General features: G+C 65.2%; 4 protein-coding genes across 4 annotated transcripts; 2 read left to right on the forward strand and 2 right to left on the reverse strand.

Annotated features, from left to right (window-relative positions):
- Positions 1-55: 55 nt before the first annotated feature.
- EMIHUDRAFT_238607 (hypothetical protein) lies at positions 56-412 on the reverse strand (the record flags this gene model as incomplete). The annotated part of the gene is made up of 1 exon (XM_005776743.1): positions 56-412. One exon carries the CDS (start codon positions 410-412, stop codon positions 56-58), a length of 357 nt encoding a protein of 118 aa, XP_005776800.1.
- Positions 413-605: 193 nt separating this feature from the next.
- Positions 606-1545, forward strand: EMIHUDRAFT_443887 (hypothetical protein; the record flags this gene model as incomplete). Its single annotated transcript, XM_005776744.1, has 1 exon — positions 606-1545. A coding segment is annotated over one exon (761 nt), but the record flags the coding sequence as incomplete, so codon positions are not given.
- EMIHUDRAFT_443890 (hypothetical protein) lies at positions 1514-2832 on the reverse strand. Its single transcript, XM_005776745.1, has 3 exons — positions 2191-2832; positions 1880-2121; positions 1514-1816 (listed from the first exon to the last, which is right to left on the reverse strand). Exons 1-3 carry the CDS (start codon positions 2683-2685, stop codon positions 1663-1665), a joined length of 891 nt encoding a protein of 296 aa, XP_005776802.1. The 5' UTR covers positions 2686-2832; the 3' UTR covers positions 1514-1662.
- Positions 2833-6508: 3676 nt separating this feature from the next.
- On the forward strand, positions 6509-7216 carry EMIHUDRAFT_74149 (hypothetical protein; the record flags this gene model as incomplete). The annotated part of the gene is made up of 1 exon (XM_005776746.1): positions 6509-7216. The coding sequence occupies one exon, from the start codon at positions 6509-6511 to the stop codon at positions 7214-7216; it is 708 nt and encodes a 235-aa protein (XP_005776803.1).
- Positions 7217-8768: the final 1552 nt, after the last annotated feature.

Below are 8768 nucleotides of genomic sequence, written 5' to 3' on the forward strand. Positions count from 1 at the left end.
GGGGTTGCGCGGCTGGCCCGAGTTGGGGGGGCTCTTGTAGTACATGCCCCACTCGTTAGAAGAAGGTGGAGCGCGCGTGGACGAGACTCGCGCAGGCCTCGCGATAGAGCATCGGTCCGTCCTGCAGGACCATCGTGGCGACAGTTTTGAGCGCCTTCAGCTTGCTGAGATCGTGGTCGTCGCCACGGAAAGCGTCGCTTGTCGGAAGCCTCCCGTCCATCATGCGGACGGCATGCGGTGCAATCGCAGCGTCGAGCCGTGCGATGCACGACGCAAGCGTACCAGCGCAGCAGCTGCGCACAGCGGCGCGCTCGGCGTCGTCGGGCAGCGAGCTGTCCAGGAGCCGAAGTCGAGGCGGCGTCGCGGCGAGAAGGCCCGCGACAGTATCGAAGCGGCCGCTGTGAGTCGGCATCGTGTCCGCGGCTGTGTACGGCGGCTGTGTATGGGTTCGAACCCTGTTGTAACGTGGGCGGTATGGCCGCTCCAGCGATTGTCCATACCCCCCCACCCGTCGAGCAGGCCGCCTCCGGCGGCCAGGACCATACCCCCCCACCCTTTTGGCCCCGACGCTACCATACCTTACCCCGCAAAAAGTTCGAATCCTGCGCAGGCGATCGGGGATGTTAGTCGCAACCCTTCTGGCCTCAGCCTCGGCGGCCGCTGCCTCTGCTGCCGGCTCCGCCTCGGCGGCCTCCGCCTCGGCGGCTGCCGCCTCGGCGGCTGCCGCCGTGCCGCTCGTCCGCTTCTCCGACTCTTCGCCAAAGCCGCTCCTCCACGAGTGGAGCGCTATGAACGATCCCGTCATGGGCGGCCGCTCGTCCTCCCGCGTCGCCGTGGAGGGTGCGCCCGCGCGGCTCAACTTCACAGGGACTTGCGCGATCGTGCCGTCGCTGCAGGCTCCCGGCTTCATCACGGCCGTGACCGGCAAGGGCCTCTTCCGCAGCGAGTCCTTTGTGGACGTGTCGGCGTGCGAGGGCCTAACGATCAAGGCTCGCGACTTTTCGGGCGGCTACAAGGGCTACCGCATCTCGTTCGGCACGGCCAAGCCGATCGGCGGCAAGTTCTTCGCGCAAGGCTACAAAGCGGATCTCCACCCGCCCACGCACGCGTTCGGAGAGGTCAAGATCCCCTTCACAGACTTCACCGACTTTTGGGACGACGCGACGGGCAAGGCGATACACACTTGCGCCGAGAAGCACGACTACTGCCCGGATGCAAAGACGCTGCGCGACATGAAGACGATGTCGATCTGGGCGGAGGGCGTCGAGGGCACCGTCCACCTGGAGGTCGAGGCGATCGACGCGTACGGCTGCCGCGGCGCGGCGGAGGGCGAAGGGGAGATGTGAAGGTGCTCGCCGATGCATAGGATCTGCTCTGTGTGACAAACGCTACGGCCGCCCGTCTACGTTGTACTGCCAGCCAGCCGCGGCGAGCGTGTGTATGGCGTGGTGTGAGGTGTGTGTGTTCAGTGTTGGCGAGACGGGAGACGCCGCCGCGGAAAGGTCTCTCTTTTATGTGTTAACTAGGAGATGGGTACGAAACCTACAATCGCCACAGCTGTGTCCAGTCTCCAGACGGTCCACCGTCTGCGTCTCGGTCTGCCGTCGGTCTCTCTCTCTCTCTCACCCCGCGCCCCCGCCGCGGGCTCGCTCTCGCCAGCCCTCAATTCCGATCCCGCCGCGCCGCCTGCGGCCTCGAGTCGGCCTCGAGCCACGCCCTGGCGTGCTCGCGCCCTTTGCGCACCATGCCCGCCAGCTCTGCATCCGTCGCCGGCTCGAGGGCCCAAGAGAACCACTGTGCTTCGGGCACCTCGAGCCTGTCCACAGCGCACCGCGTGAGGAGACGCTCTTCACAGCTGCGGCGCAGGGCGGCATCGAGCCTGTACTCTGCGCGCCGCTCGGGCTGGATAGTGTCTCGCGCAGCAAAGGCAGCCAGGCTGACGCGCGGCAGGCAGCAGACGGCGACCGTGCGCTCGGGCGGCAGACCGCCGGCGCCGGTGAGCGGGGGGCAGCCGAAGCGCGAGCGCGGGACGGAGAAGAAGCCGTCGAGGGCGAGCTGGCCGCGGCACCACACGAGGGGCCACCGCGAGAAGAAGAAGGGCCAGTTGCACGACGCGCACACCTGCACGGCTGCGTGTGTGTCGGGATGGGCGCGTCCGTGGGCCTCGAAGAGGAGACGAGCTCGGCGCACCGTGTCGATGAGGTCGGCCTTGGACTCCCACTCGGTGACGATGCACGCCTTTGGCCACGGAGTCACGCGCAGGTAGCCGACGGCGAGGTTGTGCTCCATCGCCAGCCGCGCCGCATCCTCCGGCATCAGGACGTCGAGCTGCTTCCGCAGGGCCGGGTTGAGCCGCGTTCCGCTCCGGACGTCCTCCACGAGCGCAGCGAGGCCGCTCAGCACCGTCTCCTCCTCGACGCCACACGCGAGCGCAGCGGCAACGATCGAACCCGCTGACGAGCCACCGACTGGAGTGGTGGGCGAGACCAGGCCTTCCTCCTTAAGGGAGTAGGCGATACCGACGTAGTACGGGAAGAGCAGCCCGCCTGGCGTGAAGGTGAACCCAAGTGCGGGCGGTTTGTCGGCGGTGAGCCGCGGTGATGGACTCCGGCCGCGGTGCGGACGGTGCTGCGCGCTGCCAGGAACGACGAGGCCAGCCGGTGCGCTGGAGACGAGGACGAGCATTGTGGAGTGTCAGCCGCAGTAAGTGCTGGCGACCGTGAGCCACTTGTTGGCCGTGTGGAAATCGCACCTCCTTTTGCCGATCAGCTGGCCACAACGAGGGGGCGGCTCACAAGAGACGCTCTGCGGCGCGGCCCGCCACATAGTCAAAGCTCCCTGGATTCGAGGTTTCTGGGGGGTAGGGTATGGTGGTCTCCCGGCCCTGGCGCCGCGACCATACCCCCCCACCCGCACAGGACGTCGCCTCTGGCCAGCAGGACCATACCCCCCCACCCCCCACCCCCCACCCCACCACACGAGCGTACAGTAACCGTCGTGTTAGGCCGTCCGGTCGTGCGGCACGGGTTCGCGCGATGCAGTCTGCGCGAGGTGACCCGCCGGCAATCGTGCTCACCCCTCAGAGCGTGTCCGCAAAGGCCGCCAGGGCCTTGCGTGCCGGCGCAGGCGCGGGCGCAGGCGCGGGCGCGGTCGGAGCGCGGCGTGTACTGTTGTAACGTGTGGGCGGTACGGCGGCTCCAGCGACTGTCCAGCGATTGACCATACCCCCCCACCCGTCGAGCAGGCCGCCTCCGGCGGCCAGGACCATACCCCCCCCACCCTTTTGGCCGGGACCCCACCATACCTTACCCCGTAAAAAGGTCGAATCCTGGGGGGCGGAGGGTACGGCAAGGTCTGAATTTTCTTCCGCGTCCTTCGCCTGGATTCGGTACTTCAGCTTGGTATAGTATCATGACCCTTCTCGAGGGGGTATCACGGTATGCTCTAGGCCTCTGTGGGGACCCATCTCGGCTGGGTATCAAGGTATCATCGGCGGCCGCGCAGCGAAGCGATAATCACACCTCGACCGAGGACCCAGCCCTCCCGCATGGTGCGCCCCGGTATCTTCAAACTCTTTGCGCTTCCGCCGTACCCGCCTCCCTCCTGCGCGACGCTCATTCGAGCGCGTTGTCTGTCTTGGTTGGAGAGACGCGCGCGCAGCGCGCGAAGAGGTGTGAAGAGGGGGGTCGTGTCCGGTGTGAAGGGCGCCTCGAGCATAATCGCTGGGAGAGTTATGTCACCTGGCAACGTTGCGTTCGTGCGAAATCGATGCCGCCTGCTTTGACGGCTATGTAATCCACGATGGGACTGTCCCAGCTCGCTACTGCCTTCTTCAGAAGAGCAAATGTGAAATGATTCGGCGGATTCCGGATAGCGTTGCTCCAGCTGCAGGTGCAACCTGCGACGAGACCATTTCGGTATATGGTTTTGGTTGGTTGGGCGTGGCGCGCGAACGGAACCGGAAGAGAAGAGGTTAAACGTCCGAGGTGTGAATTGTCGCTTCGCTGCGCGGCCGCCGATGAGACCTTGATACCCAGCCGAGATGGGTCCCCACAGAGGCCTAGAGCATACCTTGATACCCCCTCGAGAAGGAGGCGATGATACTACATACTATAAGCTAACGAAAGTCGAACGTACTATACCAAGCAGCAAGCTGAAGTACTGTGCTGGAGGAATGGTTGGGCAGGTTGTGAGGGACACGATCCCGGCGTGAACACGCATGAACACCTCCTTGATGACCTCCAGCGGGCCATTTGGGGTAGAGAGGTCGATGCTGTTAATCTTGCGGACCGCGTTCTGAAAGGGGGCGCCATGGATAGCTTCTCGGAGCGAGCTGTCCGGAAGGCCGGCCGGCGCGCGATCCAGCTTGCCCAGCGCAGAGTCATCGGAGTCGCCCGTCGAAGTTACGATCGGCGCCTAGGATTTCCTCCTCGATGACGGGCCCAGCGTGTCGTGAAGCTTGCGCAGCTCCGCCAGCGAGGATCGAATCGAACGGCTTCCCGCTGGCCAGCGCGTGCTGGTAGGTGGGCAGGCGCGCGCACAGCTGGGCATCCAGATCGGTAAGGAGCAGGTCCATAGAGCGCCTGTCCGTCGGAAAGTAGAGCGCGACGAGCTGCCGGTAGGCCTCATACACGACTGACGGGGGTGTTGGCCGAGGCAGCGAACGGAACAAAGAATTGAGCGTCGGCGCCTTGATTGCAATCGCGCACGGGCACCGCTTATTCAAAGACGGCAGAAACAGTCACACGCAATTAGTACATGGCCCAGCTCGCGCCATCGCCCACACTCGAGCTTTGCAGCGCGCGGGCTCACACTCTACTATAGCCCCCTCGACGCCCACTTCGAGTTCTACTCAGCTAAGGGCCGAACTTGACGCTGTAAGAGCAGCGCGCGGCGAAGCAGTTTGGCGCTTGTGGTGAATCAAATGGGAATCTAGCCCAAGGTCGGAGAGTCGTGTCATTAGGAGAGGAGAGAGTGTGGAGATGTTTTGTGCGGGATCAGGCCCGAGTCCCTAGTGTCGCCGGAGCAGGTAGCTCCCTTTTTCGTAACAGGAACAGTTTTGGGGGGGGGATGGGGGGAGACTACCCGCGGGCCTAGAAGGCCCGCGCGCAGGGGGATGGGGCGGCGGAGGTGGAGGTGGCGGAGGCTCGGCGAGCACGGCTGGGAGCGGCAGAGGGTTCAGGATCCGGGCAAGCGCGGATCTTAGAAGAGGGGTGGCTTTGGTTGGTCACGATCAGGACGGATGACACGTCTGATGCAGACATGCGGTCACCCTCGATTCCTGTTTGTTGAATGTTGAAGCCCTCTTCGATGCAGTCGCAGGAGTGATAACCCATCGAGGTGGGAGCCGCCTGCGGCATACTGAATCCTCCACCAGTGGCGCAAGCCCGCCCGTCCCGAAGCTCGAGCGACTCGTCCACCTTCCCAGCCACACCCTGCACAGCATCCTCCTCCTCCTCCTCACTGTAGTTGTCCCACCCGTCGTCGGAGTTCGTCGCCACGGCGCTCGAAGCGGCAGCAGAGCTCCTCTTCCTCTGCTTCCTCTGCTAGCAGCTGCGCCAGCACTGCCTCCCACTCAGGGTCGGCAGCAGAGCCAGCATCGCTTTGAGCAGAGCAGCGCATTGCCACGTCCTCGTTCGTCGCAGAGCTCCACCGCGGCGAGAGACGTGGTGACAGTGGCGACCGACGTGCCAGTGGCGCGGCTGGCATCGCCAGCAGCGAGGCCGCCAGCATCGCCGCCGCGCACCGCGGCGTGGGGCGCAGCAGCGTGCCGTAACGACATCCGACCTGTTCACAGCGAGCGAGTTCTTTACCAAGTTGCAACCCTTGTTCCGCACTCGGCTGTGAACGCTGCTGGTTGCTGCCGGTTGAGCAGCACCCCGTCCCCATCCAGGTTGTTGGTTGCTACCCCAGGTCCCGCACTATGTAGGTGCCGACTGCTATCTGCTGAAGCACCTAATACCTCGATCGACGATCCTGGTGTCGGTTGCGCAACCTTTTTGCCGACCTCCGAGCCCAGAGAGCGCGCCGTGTCTGATCCTCGTCGGCATCTGCTTCCGGGCCTGGCGGCCCGCCACAAGGACTTAGGTGAGAAAAGTGCCCGCCGAAACATCGGTTCAAACGACGCTCACTCACAGCGCCAATTTGGCCCCAGCTCTTTGGCTCTCTCGCTCCGCTCGCCGGTGAGTTGGTTGGTTGCTGGCAGCACCCCAGCACCGGGGGGTCCTGAGAGCTGTTGGTTGGTGCTCTGTTCACAGCACAGTGCGGAACAAGTGTTGCAACCTGGTAAAGAACTCGCGGGCAGGAACGAATCCTGGCGCGCTCACCGACCTCGGGGTCCACCGACCGACCCTCGTCATAGCAGGGATCGTGCCAGGTACTCGCAGCGGCGCTGAGAACTTCGCGCACTGGCACAATCATGCTGCTCCGCCGCCCCTTCGCGATCGCCACCGCCGCCGCCGTCGCCGCCGCCGGTGGAAGCGTGCGCACGCGCGTCTCTGCGACCGGTATGGCCGGCGCTGGCGCTCCCAGAGTCTCGCGCGACGCCTCACAGACCGTCACCATCGCGCCCGCAGAGGGCACGCCCCACACGGCGACCGTCATCGGTCCCATCCACGGACTGGGCGACACCAACATGGGATGGGCAGACGCGGCGATGCACATCCACTCCCAGCTGCCTCACGTCAAGTTTGTCCTGCCCAACGCTCCTGTCGTCCCGGTCACGCTCAACGGCGGCATGGCCATGCCGTCCTGGTACGACATCACCTCCCTCGACGACCGCACAGTGCAGCCGTGCGCCGGGATCGAGGAGTCGCGCGCCACGGTGACGGCGCTCATCGAAGCGGAGGTCGCCGCGGGCCTAGCCCATGACAGGATAGTCGTGGGCGGCTTCTCGCAGGGCGGCGCGGTCTCGCTCTTCACGGGGCTGCAGTACCCGCACGCCCTTGGCGGCGTGCTCTGCATGTCAGGTTACCTGGCCGCGCAGGAGAAGTTTGAGCTCTCGCCCGCCGCCGCCGCCACGCCGGTCGCCCACTTCCACGGCTCCGACGACCCGACGGTGCGCATCGAGTGGGCGCGCCGCTCAGCCGAGCACCTCCGCGCCGCCGGGGTGAAGGAGTACGCGCTGAAGGAGTACGAGAGCCTCGGCCACTCGGCCAGCATGGAGGAGATCGCCGACGTCGTCGCATGGCTGCAGACGCGCCTCCCCCCGCCGTAACTATCCGGATACGCAGCCCGAAGCGGGGACACACAGAGGGGACTAATTTCTTTTCTGGTGCGACGTGAGTCGGCGTAAATTATTTTCTTTTTCGATCTCGTTGTTCGAAATCTGGACTCTCGAGAATCTGGACCGTGGACGCAGTCTCGGTCTCCGGAATCTCACTTTATTCGTTTCGTGCATGGTTTCGTGGGCAGTGTGTTGTTCAGTGTTGAGTGTCTATATGTATGTATGTAGGAAGGTGAAGAACAGTCAGAGTGTCTGTGGTGTGTGTGCGACCCGAAAAAAGAAAGAATTTTTTACAACGAAGCTCCCTCTCATGACACTGGGCACACGAAAGAAACCAGAAACCGCAAACTAGACACTAAAAGGATGGGAAAATCCCTGTGTGGTGGCGGCGTGCCGTCCTCCCATCCCTCCCTTGGTTTTTTGTTTTCTTTGGGTCGAGGTAGTCCGGGATGCCGTCGCTGTCTGTGTCGCTTGTGCCCTCCACCGCGTCGGGGACGTTGTCATTGTCCGAGTCCGTGTCGGCCTCGTTCGGGGTGCCGTCGCTGTCCGAGTCGGCGGTGCCGCTCTCGAGCCGGTCCGGGATGCCGTCGCTGTCCGAGTCGCCGCTGCCCTCCTCCGCGTCGGGCGACCCGTCGCCGTCCGAGTCGGGGTCGAGGTAGTCCGGGATGCCGTCGCTGTCTGTGTCGCTTGTGCCCTCCACCGCGTCGGGGACGTTGTCATTGTCCGAGTCCGTGTCGGCCTCGTTCGGGGTGCCGTCGCTGTCCGAGTCGGCGGTGCCGCTCTCGATGCGGTCCGGGATGCCGTCGCTGTCCGAGTCGCCGCTGCCCTCCTCCGCGTCGGGCGACCCGTCGCCGTCCGAGTCGGGGTCGAGGTAGTCGGGGATGCCGTCGCTGTCTGTGTCGCTTGTGCCCTCCACCGCGTCGGGGACGTTGTCATTGTCTGAGTCCGTGTCGGCCTCGTTCGGGGTGCCGTCGCTGTCCGAGTCGGCGGTGCCGCTCTCGATGCGGTCCGGGATGCCGTCGCTGTCCGAGTCGCCGCTGCCCTCCTCCGCGTCGGGCGACCCGTCGCCGTCCGAGTCGGGGTCGAGGTAGTCCGGGATGCCGTCGCTGTCTGTGTCGCTTGTGCCCTCCACCGCGTCGGGGACGTTGTCATTGTCCGAGTCCGTGTCGGCCTCGTTCGGGGTGCCGTCGCTGTCCGAGTCGGCGGTGCCGCTCTCGATGCGGTCCGGGATGCCGTTTGCAGGCGGCGCCGGAGCCTTGCCGGGCGGATAGGGTGGCGGCGAGGGCGGCGGCGAGGGCGCTTTGCCGGGCGGGTATGGCGGCGGCGAGGGCGGCGGAGCTGGCGCCTTGCCGGGCGGGTACGGCGGCGGCGAGGGCGGCGGCGTCGGCGGCTTTCCCGAGATGCGCTGAGCGAGAAGCGGGTATCAGCAGACCAAGCCCTGGGCTTGGATAGGGCGCGGCGTAGCCGCGGCGCAGTGGATAGCGTGAAGAGCCCACTCACTGTCGTGAGCAGACCGCCGCTACCACGTGCGAGCCCCGCAGAG

Source organism: Emiliania huxleyi, assembly GCF_000372725.1.
Source record: "Emiliania huxleyi CCMP1516 unplaced genomic scaffold EMIHUscaffold_273, whole genome shotgun sequence".
Classification (NCBI taxonomy): domain Eukaryota; phylum Haptophyta; order Isochrysidales; family Noelaerhabdaceae; genus Emiliania; species Emiliania huxleyi.

Excerpts from the sequence above, each read along its gene's own strand:
- EMIHUDRAFT_443890 (XM_005776745.1), bottom strand. The coding sequence starts at position 2,685 with ATGCTCGTCCTCGTCTCCAGCGCACCGGCTGGCCTCGTCGTTCCTGGC. Across the intron at positions 2,122-2,190 it reads AGGCCGACCTCATCGACACG|GTGTGCGCGTCGTGCAACTG; the intron begins GTGCGCCGAGCT and ends GCAGCCGTGCAG. Across the intron at positions 1,817-1,879 it reads GAGCGGCGCGCAGAGTACAG|GCTCGAGGTGCCCGAAGCAC; the intron begins GCTCGATGCCGC and ends CGCTGTGGACAG.